Genomic DNA, 11,374 nt, shown 5'->3' with positions numbered 1-11,374 from the left:
TATATTGTCAGATCCTGCTGCTCTCATGATTTGTCTGATGACCAGCCATCCTAATTTCTTTGGTCGCTGGTGGAGTAACATCTACAGGAATGTCTGTGGGTACTGCCTCGATGAATGGTGGATTCAATGGAGCTAGTCGATCAAAGAGTATTCTATTCACCTGTTCTTCTGTTCTTGAATCTCGTCGATTGTCTTACCTTCTTTCTTCTTGACCGGTCTCTCTGGTTTACTATATTTCTCTGCTAGTTTCTTTGTTGTATAATATGGATTTTTCATACTTCTTTCTCTCGCAGCTTTTTCCGCCGTCATTTCTAGGTCTTCCACATATTTCTGCTTGTCAGCTCTTTTTCACTATCTTGTTTGCCTCTGTGCATTCAGCTTGTGCCTTGTTCGACTGTTGTGAATTACCACCTCTTTGTTCTTCCTTTCTTGAATTTTGCCAGGGGTTTTGATAGAGCTCCATTCCTTATTATGATACTTCTTGTGGCCCGTCACCTCCTGACACGTTGACGTTAATGCTTCTTTGATCCCTCCCTAGTTGTCCTCCATAGTAGTTTCTTCTTCTTTCAGTAGATCATGTAAACCTTGGCACCAGTTGTTCAGAACTATCTTGAATTTGTTGAGTTTGTCAATATCTTGAATGAAGGCTGTGTTGAATCTTTTCACTGCTGTTTATCGAGTTTTCCAGTTATTCTTTAGCTTCAGTTTTAAATTGGATACAACTAGGCGTTGGTCTGAAGCTATGTCAGCTCCTCCCCTGGTCCTCATATCTTCCATTGACCTTGCGAAATTTTGCTGATGGAAATATGATTTATCTGGTTCTTCATGGTGTGGTCCGTTGAGACCTATGTGGCTTTGTGCATGCGTTTGTGGAGGTATTTGGTGGTGGCTATAACCATTTCGTTGAATGCACATAAGTTTGCGAATCTGTCGCCATTCTCGTTCCTTTCTCCCAGTCAGTCCATGTCACCACGTAATATCTCGATAATCGGTGTTGTTCATTAGGACTTTGGTGTTTAGATCTCCCATCAGGATGGCCAAGCTGTTTCCTGAACACTTTTCTGTAGTCGATTTCAGCCTCTCGAAAAACTGATCTTTATAGTCGTTGTTGCTACCATTGGTGGGTACATAACACTGGATAACATTCATTGTGATTCCCTCCTTTTTTGAAAGATGATTTGATGATTCTGGATCCATGAGACCTCCATTCTACAAGTGCTTTACATACTTCTTAGGAAAGCATCAGAGCATTTCCTTCTTACGCACGCCCGCTTTAGAAGTTAGACCTCTTGACTCTGCTTCATTTCAGATTAGAGGGTAGTCCGGTTTAACTGAATAGAATTCTTGGAGGTGATTTCAGGTCTGACATATTTTCTCTATTCCTTTTTATCAGATCAGGACAACTCAGAAGACATAGCAAGCACGTTTAATAGTCAAGACCGAACACAATACATCTACCTTACAGGTTTGTACAACAAGTCATAGACCCTCAGAACCTGCCGGTGGGAAAAGTAGTCCCTACAATTTCAACTGACTCATTCAAGAGAGCACTGGACACTAACAGAAGCTTAGCAAAAGCGATTAACACAGACCGTCGACCTTCTGTCTCAAATAAGCAAGTCTAAATCGGAATTCCGAGTTTCTGGTCAGAATATTACAAGAATTGTATTTCTTCGTAGCCAGGAATATTCTTCTACGAACCAAATACATAGTCCTACGAACATACAGTCAGCTAATTCTGCCGAGAAAAGTTTGGAGTTTGAACCTTGAAAAGCGACCAAGTGAGAAGTACGCGTTTCGGATTTTCTCTTCACGGTGTCACTCGCACTTAAGTACATACGTAAGTGGATTGTCAGAAGTAATGAATTGACATTCTAAGTATATGGATACTTTAGGTTAAAATTATTTTGAAGGATCATTCAAAATGACCTTTCAGAAATCGTCAGTAACCTTAATAAGCTATTATATAGTCCTCCTAGTATTGTGACAACATATGCTAATCCTAAAATGATATTTTGTTCACCTTAACAAATTGGTTTCTTAAAGAGGAAAACGGAATGGATTAAGTTTGGTGCTAAAATACTTGGTTTTCGCAAATGCTAATTATTGACTATCTTTGGAATTGACATCTGAATTATGTCTTGAAAAATACTACTCAAATCTATGAACTAATCTTCATAATTATATCTTTTGTCCATAGCTACCTGCCAGAATCTCTGCGCTAAAGTAAACTGGGATAGGGTTCTGGAAATCTTATAAGGGTTATTGAAAGCTACTAATTGGATTTATCCATGGAGATTTGGCAGTTCCTGCAGTGCATAAGTTAGTGTAGTCTTCTGTATAGAGGCATATAATAGTTGTCATTATCACAAGCTAATGTAGATCATAATGGCCAAATCGCAGTATGCAAATTTCTTGAAAACATGTGCTGGTAGCAAGTCTTTCAAAAAGCGAATAATTTTCGTTTTAACATTTATGTTGGTCATCTTTGTTGCCAGAAGCAAAACAAATTTCCTTCATTTCCGTTCGAATCAATACTTTACTGGTTCTTGTGATATTGGTTAACTATATTTAGTTGCAAAAATAAACCATACATTTTTCACTGTTTTCGTGGAAACTGTATGATAACTGGGCTTTGAACATAGTAAGTATTTTAATCTGGCTTTATTGAAGTTAATCTGGTTATTCTTTGACATTATGACAAGTGATTATTTAAGATGACATTTCATCTTTGAAATTTACGTTAAATGCACAACTTAAGTAGTTACCTTATTCCAGATGCTCCGCCCACGTGCTCTTACTTCTGCCTTAAGAAAGATGAATACTGGCGGAATACAATCAGTTATGTTATTTAATCCTGAAGGTGTTCTTCTTGCCTACACGAGCCTTGCTGGTGATAGTGAGCGATCTAAAGCCGCAATCGCAGCTAATGTTTGGAATATATATCAGCGCCAACTAGAGTCCAGTGAATCGGTAATTTTTCATATCATTACTTTGTTCGTTCAAACACGTTTTCCAGTCTGAGAATACATCTATCCTCCTCTAAGTCTTCAGTTAAATGTCATTTTCGATTTCTCATCCTTAAGTTCCGTCCTTTTGAAATGTATTTCTGATACTTGGACCTCCATTGTTCTCTGCAATTCTTCCCATCCTTTGCTTTTCATCTTATTGATTTATTCTCGGTACGCTGATATGATTTATGTTGACTTGAATATATATATATGTATATACCCTTCAGTTAAACTCATTTAGTCGACGTATTGTAACACCCGTGTTTAAATGACTCCAAAAATCAACCATTAAGTTCAGAGTTTAATTGAGCTAAGTTACTGATTCCGTTTTATTTTTTCCTGTAATTAATCTTGATATTCAATATGAAATCATCAAAATTATCACGTTAATTAAGTAAGAAGAAGATAACGAATTCAACTAACAAGTTTTGAAATACCTTGACATAAATATTAAACTATAAAATATGGAGAAATCAGGTGCCCCTTAGAAAAAGTGCCAAGTTGTTATAACTTGTTCCTTGTCTCCTATTAATATATAACGCAATGATACCGCCAATTAGAGAACAGTGATTTATCGACCGGACCAATGACGCATAAAAACAAGTACGAGCAGTCTAGAGACCTTATTGGTCCTACTCTCCACCTATCCCTGCCTGTTAAGTCCAGAACATCAATCTCAGCCTCTGTGATATGAATCCCGCATTTCAAACATACTGGGTTTATATACCAACCAGACAGATCACATCGTACCATAAAATAGGAAACAACATTTGTACAACATTTAGCCAAAAGTGGCTATGAATGTGGGAGATAGTAATTAATAGACGGCATAGTTCAAGAATGGTAAATCGTATAATAATAGTCCATAGGTCAAAATAAAGCTCATAATAAGAGGGACATGAATATGAATAATTTATTCATTTAACAATTATACGATAAGAATATACACATAATATTGGTTTAAGAATGGATCCCAAAGGTTACCATTCATTATACTGATCGGCGCATAAAGATTTACTATCAGGCTTGGTAATTTTCAAAATTCCAAAATGCTTATTAAGTTAGTTGCATACCCAAAGCAGCATGAGGAAGGGATTTCTATTCAGTCACTATCCTTTGTTTATATGAACTGTGGTTCATAAAAAAATATTGAAATAACATAGATTACAAAGTTTAAGTTCTGAATATACTGTCTAGACTAATTTTAACTGTTGGTAATTTTGGTTGACAAAATAGAGTAAATGTTAGTCAGGTCTTTTTAAAAAATCAGCTCTAAATTTAAGTTTATCAGGATGCTTAATTTAATAATCTAGACACAATGGTTATTCTGACATTCTATGTAATGGTTGTCTCATAAAATACCTGTCTAAAACAATAGCAATCCATATATAGATTAGTATTTCATAGTTTGTGCATTTAATAAATACTGTCTATTTTACAAGTAGTGTTCTATTGATGCGAATTATGTAATGGCTTTTTAATTCATTAAATAGTCCTTTTTTTAAAATTAGCCTGACTTTTCAGCTGGTTGTTACTCCATTCAGTCGTACTTATAACCAGTGTTTTGTAAGTAATTATATCAACGGACTAACAGTAGCTTTTTGTAGTAATCCAATGGTGAGTTTATGAAGTGGATGGATCAGTGATACGTGAACCTGGACTCGGATGTATAAATCAAATACTCACTCCTCAACAGATTTTGTAACGCACACTTGATTTTCGACGCCCGACAGTAGTTGTATTCCTTAACTTTAAGACGACATTTGACTGTTGACCATGAGGTTCTATGGCAGTCTCATTTAAAGGTGTGCCTAAGAAGTACGATAACCTTGTACAGGCTCTCTATTTGAACACTACTGGTCGAATCATAGTTTATGGTGGACTTTCATAGGAATTGATTACTTCAAGTGATACTCGTCAAAGTTGTCCGCTTTCCCCATTTTTATCTTACTTTGTCATAGACGTACTTTTAGAGATAATACCGTCATCTTTGACTTTTTAGGGATTGGTCCCGTACCAGACCACCCATTTCTTGACTTAGAATACGTAAATGATGTAGTTCTGTTTAGTTAAGAAGCTGAAAAAACTCCGTCTTCCGATCGCCCTAAGTAATAATGTAAGCATGTTTGTGATGCGGCCCTCTTCCTCCAAACGCAAAATGTCGCTTCGGGATTTGCTTGTGACATTCCCTTATTTAATGGCAGGGAGTGAAGCAGTTAGATGCATCAACCGCTTCTTCTATCTCATCAGTCCTGATGGTCTGGTGTCTGACGAAACCCTGCCACGGATTCAGAAGACCCTATCGGCTTTTGCCAAATTCAATCAATTGTGGCGTAGGGGAGATATCCGTCTTCCAACCGAAAGACGAGTTTACTGCTCAGCAGTCAGCTGTGTTCTACTTTATCAGCGTGAAACATGGCCATTAAAGATATAAAGCATTCTCGAGTTACTGGTATTCTATTATAGGTGTCTTTGAAGCACTATTCATGTATTTTGGGACCACCGAGTAACCAGTCTCTGGGTTGGGAATAGGGTTCTAGGTAAAGATGGCAAATCGATCGATTATGTGGTAGATTTTCATCAACTGAGGTAGTTGGGACATGTGTTACATATGTCCACCCATCTCCTACCTCGATGGTCGATATTATCTTGTGTAGGAGTAGGCTGAAAGTTAAGGGTGGCCAAATCAAAACATGGCACCAGTCCATGAAGTCGCTGACAACTAGACTAAGCCATCTTAATAAATGTGGACTACCGGGTTGGGGTCCGTGTGATTATCATAACCAATGTTTAAAGACTGAATGATATGGCTCAAAATCGTTGGTAATGTCGCAAGTGCGTCCATTCTCTTTCCTCAGGTTCTAAGCTTCTGAATTCCACAATTTTTATTTCACTAATTGTGTTTCCTTAGATCATATCTTTCATGTCCGATCTTTTCCGTTGCCACTGATACTATTACTACCTCTATTATTCTGGGATTTGGTCTGAAAATTTCATCTCAGTGCTAATTGGGGTATGGCAGCTTGAACCAATGTACATACGTACCGGATTCTACGTTGTAACTGACGTAAAATATTGGTTTTCTACTACTCGCCATTTGTGTATCTTAGTATTGGATTGTCTAATAATTGGTTGGTGTGGTCGTGAATCTTCATCGATTGGGGTAATTAGGACATTTTTTAGCCACCATGTACTTCGACGGGTGATGTTTCCTAATATATACTAGGTTAGATGACAAAGTACTGTAGTTGCTAGGACACGGGTACTAGGTAAGAATGGCAAATCAATTGACGAAGTAGTGGCATCTTCGTCTGGTCTTGCTGGCGTTGGTGTCGCACTAAGCGCTCGAGCTGAGGCAGCACTAGTCGATTGGATCCCCATTAACAGTCGGTTATGTGCTGTTAGATTAGAAAGTTCCATCAAAGTGAGAAGAAATCGGCGTGAGAAACGATGTCTTTTCGTCATCTCCGCCTATGCCCCGACAGATTGCAGCCCGGATGCAATCAAGGATGAGTTTTACCACCAGTTATCTGTTCTTCTCCAGAAAGTGCGTTCGACAGATATTGTAGTACTAGCCGGAGACTTGAATGCTCAGGTCGGGCGTCTAGGGACAGAAGAGAGTCGTTTAGGTGGCCGATGGGGACTCGTTGGTCGCAGGTCAGATAACGGGGACCGTCTACTGCAACTTTGCACAGACCACAACCTGTTTCTGGCTAGCACTAACTTTCGGCACAGTCATCGCCGATGTGCCACCTGGCGTCCTCCCTCTGCATCTCAAGCCTGGACTCAGATTGATCACATCGCGATCAGCTACCGCTGGCGTGGTTGTGTACAAGACTGCCGCTCCTTTTGGAGTACCTATCTGGACTCTGACCATGCCTTGGTCTGCGCCAATCTTGCCTTACTTTTCAGTGGACAACGAAGTGACCACCATCAACGGATTGATATTAGCAAGCTGGTTGCAACTTCTGTTGCAAGTAAGTATCGAGCCGAGCTAGCCTCTAGGCTAGCTACCACTCCACCGAAAAGTATAGATGAGCATTGGTTGCAATTGCATGACGCCATGAAAATGGCGGGAACAGTCAGTTGTGGGTTTGCGAAACGTCCCGCTTTTAAGCACTGGGTTTCTTCTGGTTCCTTACAACTCATTGAAGCCCGTCGGTCTACTCCGGGTGACCGTGAGTTTGACCATAAACGAAGGATGTTACGTAAGGAAATTGGGCAAAGCTTGCGTAAGGACCGAGAAGCCTGGTGGTCGAAGCGTGCTAATGAGCTGGAAGCAGCAGCTGCATCTGGTAACTACCGGAAGCTCTTCCAGCTCATCCGAGCCACTGGCAGCAAGAAGTCTGGTGTGAGTGAAACAATCTGCGAGGATGATGGGATGCCAATCACTAACATCCATCGACGTCTTGGACGGTGGGCAGAATTTTTCGAAGGGCAGTTCAACTGGCCTGCTGCTCCGGCAACATAGGTCAGACTGTCCTGCCCTCCATGGCCGGTGACGACTGATCCACCAAACGAGGAGGAAGTCCGCAAGGAACTCCAACTCTTGAAGCGTTGCAAATCACCTGGCCCAGATGACTTACCTCCGTCTCTTTTTAAAGATGGTGGTGACTTTCTGACTAAGGAATTGACGACGTTGTTTACAAAGGTTTGGGAACTAGAGAGTGTACCAACGTCATGGAATGAGTCGATAGTTGTCCCTATCTTTAAAAAGGGTTCACGTCGTTCCTGTAACAACTATCGGGGGATAAGTCTACTTCCGATTGCGTCCAAGCTATTGACTTCCGTCATACTTCGTAGGTTGTTCAAAACCCGAGAAAGATTGACTCGCGAGGAGCAGGCTGGGTTTCGTTCTGGTCGAGGATGTATTGATCATATCTTCACCCTCCGCCAAATGTTAGAACATCGCCATACTTATCAAAGGCCAACAATCGTAGTGTTTCTTGACATCAGGGCTGCCTTCGATTCGTTGGACAGGACTGTTCTCTGGGATTGTCTATTGAAGAAGGGTGTGCCTGAGAAGTTTATTAACATCCTAAAAGCCCTATATACAAACACCTCAGGCAGAGTGAGGGCATACTACCACCTTTCTCCATTGTTCCATTCGAGCAGTGGGGTTAAACAGGGTTGCCCAATCTCACCATTCCTCTTCAACTTTGCCATCGATGACATTCTGGAAACAGCTCTGATGAATGTAAGTAATGGTGGTGTGGATCTGTTGCCTGGAGAAAGACTTCTCGACCTTGAGTATGCGGACGATATTGTCTTACTGTGCGATAATGCCCAAGGCATGCAATCCGCACTTAATCAGTTGACAATCAGTGTCCGTAGGTATGGTATGTGCTTTGCACCTTCGAAGTGCAAAGTACTTCTACAAGACTGGCAGGATTCCAATCCTGTACTCACCCTGGATGGTGAGCAGATAGACGTAGTCGAGAAGTTCGTGTATCTGAGTAGCTGCATAAGTGCTGGTGGGGGTGTGAGTGATGAGATCAATGCACGAATAGTGAAAGCCAGAGCGGCTTATGCCAATCTGGGCCACCTTTGGCGCCTTCGTGATGTTAGTCTGGCTGTAAAAGGTCGGATCTACAACGCGTCGGTGAGAGCAGTTTTGCTCTATGCTTGTGAAACCTGGTCTCTCCGAGTTGAGGACGTTAGACGACTCTCTGTGTTCGATCATCGCTGTCTCCGAAGGATTGCTGACATTCAGTGGCAACACCATGTCAGTAATGCAGAGATTCGGCATCGTGTGTTCGGGCACAGAGATGATAATTCAATTGGTGTCACCATCTTGAAACACCGACTTCGGTGGCTTGGACATGTTCTACGAATGTCGTCCCAGAGAATTCCACGTCGTGCATTATTTGCCGACTCTGGGACTGGTTGGAAGAAGCGGAGAGGTGGTCAGTGCATGACATGGTGTCGTGGCATGAAAGAAAGCTGCAAAGGACTGGCTTCTGTCGGTCCTTCACGACTCCCTGGTTGGGGTCTGAGAGATGGTGCTACACAGTGGCTAGAGACGTTATCAGATATGGCTCAGAATAGAAGCCAGTGGCGATCATGCTTTAACCTTCTTTTACGTTCTTCATAAAAAGTGGTTGTGTCTCCCTTACCTGAAAGATTTCTTCTGATTGTACCTCGTTACTACCACATTACCTTACACCAATCTCTTCGTTATTGTTCCCTTTTTCTTTTGCGCTCCTTAGTTTTTTTTTATTTCTCTTCGCATTCTCATTGTTTTGTGTGGCGCATATATATTGGCGCTCTCTTGTACCAATATTTATGTGTTCAAATAAATAAATAAATAAAAAGTTGAGATGGCTGGGACACGTGTTACGTATGCCCAACCACCGACTGCCCCAACGTGCGATGTTTTATGGTGTGGGAATAGTTTAGAAGAAAGCTAGGGGCGGCCACACCAAAACATGGCACAAATCCATGAAGTCACTGACAAGTGGACTGAGTTATGTTGGTAGGTGTAGACTACCCTGTTGGGATCCGCGAGATGATAGCAACCGATGGTTAAAGACCTTAAACGATATAGCTCAAAGTCGTTTGCAATGGCGCAGGTGCATCCACTCTGTTGTTTGTAGGCTATACATTCCAACACTAGGTTATGGGCTTCGTTCCTGCTTCAAGGTTTAGGTTGTCGGTACTTATAATACATCTCGTATAATAATCATGGTCTGTATGCAAGCATACAAACCTGTTTATCTCCTCCCATATTATGTCTATATATATATTCATTCTTATCATTTAAGTGCCAAATCTCGCCTTACCAGATATTCCCAGACATAATATGTCGTGGATTTAAGTTATCAGTGCTTCAGAAGTTACTTCCCATAACTTTACTACTCATAAGTAAGTGAAACGTTTTATTTAAAAACTTGATGCCAATTATGCCGTGAATATTTTGTGATAAAATTATTTAAAACACAATATTTTTCTTACTTATTTACTTTTAGGATACTGTCCAGGAAATAATCTTGAAATTGTCTGAAGGCAGACTAATAATTACACGTGTAGCTTCAGTTCTTCTTTGCCTCCATGCCTCCAAAGATGTGGGTTTGGGAATGTTACGTGCTAAGATGAATGCTCTAGTACAAAATTTACAAGAGCCATTGAGTATTATTGCAGCTTCCTAAAATCTTTCAATTAGTTTGCACATTATTATGTTCTTTTCAGACTTTTGTAAATATACACCTATTTTCACTAGATGTTAATGTTTTTCTTTGTTTTTCTGTCTTATGGTTTAATTTTGTGATGCTGTTTTCTATACTATTTGTTCATCCTAGATCCCTTTGTTGATAGTCTACATTTTAATTAGATATGTTATAAGGTTGAATTAATATGCTATATAAAAATGTCTAATCGACTACCTATATGTTAATGTGATAAACTATATAAGAAACATGTTTTTGAGTTTAGTTGTGCTAACTTCTTCCTTAAAATTGGGCATTTAGAGCCGGGGTACACTTTTCTGACTCAGTAATTGTACTTTAAATACGAAAACCAATGAACTTCAGTTCCAAATGGGACCTAATAGGTTTTCAGAAACCTGAATCGATTAATAATAAGGGCGTATTAAATTTTATTTAGTTTTTAGTAGCTTGAATTGCCCTGTTGTTAATATTTAAGCTGAAGTGTGATCAGTTGTTGGTATATGTTCTTCTTGACGAGTCGCAAGTATAACGAAACGCGTGTTCTAGATTTCACTGCTAACCATTTTCCATTGACTCTATATACATATATTTCCCTATCGGTCATTCCTCAACTAATTATATAACCATCTTCATTTCCAAAATCCTTCTACAATATTTGAAGTCGACCTAAGATTATCATTAATACTAACCCATACCTGACTATTATCTAGTTTGTCGCTGTCTGTAACTTCGTCATGAGTTTTCCAGTCAGACTCGTAACTAAATATCAAGATGTACAATTCTAAAAATTAGCTTATTTTATGTGAACGTAACTTAGCCCTCGTTCTTAAAAAAGTAATCGCTATTGTGAACATATATTCTAACAAACCGTCCAATACTTCAGAAACATTTTAGCAGATGAATCAAAACTCATATCTGTAACTGCATAGCCGTAATCTTAGTCTTACACACTATTGAGTAAAAATTTTACACATTTTTTTTATAAATGTCATTTGTCCATTACTCACCGTGCCAAATATGTCTTATAGTGATAATGAATTTGTACATACTCATTACAATTACAATACACCCTAGTTTTACTTGAGTTTAATTGTTTACTTATTAATATGTTACATATTTTTACTAGATTTCTCTCATAAAGTTTATCTGTTCTTAATCGATATCATTGTTCATATTTACTCAAAAATTCAGTAAATT

At 39.5% G+C, this 11,374-nt stretch overlaps 1 protein-coding gene across 1 annotated transcript; it reads left to right on the top strand.

The window, feature by feature from the left end:
- The first annotated feature begins 1,770 nt into the window (after positions 1–1,770).
- LAMTOR2 (Ragulator complex protein lamtor2) lies at positions 1,771–11,338 on the top strand. Its single transcript, XM_051214287.1, has 2 exons — positions 1,771–2,973; positions 9,980–11,338. Exons 1-2 carry the CDS (start codon positions 2,779–2,781, stop codon positions 10,157–10,159), a joined length of 375 nt encoding a protein of 124 aa, XP_051067439.1. The 5' UTR covers positions 1,771–2,778; the 3' UTR covers positions 10,160–11,338.
- The last annotated feature ends 36 nt before the right edge of the window (positions 11,339–11,374 follow it).

Source organism: Schistosoma haematobium, chromosome 2, assembly GCF_000699445.3.
Source record: "Schistosoma haematobium chromosome 2, whole genome shotgun sequence".
Taxonomy (NCBI): domain Eukaryota; kingdom Metazoa; phylum Platyhelminthes; class Trematoda; order Strigeidida; family Schistosomatidae; genus Schistosoma; species Schistosoma haematobium.
This window is presented reverse-complemented; position numbering and strand designations above follow the sequence as displayed.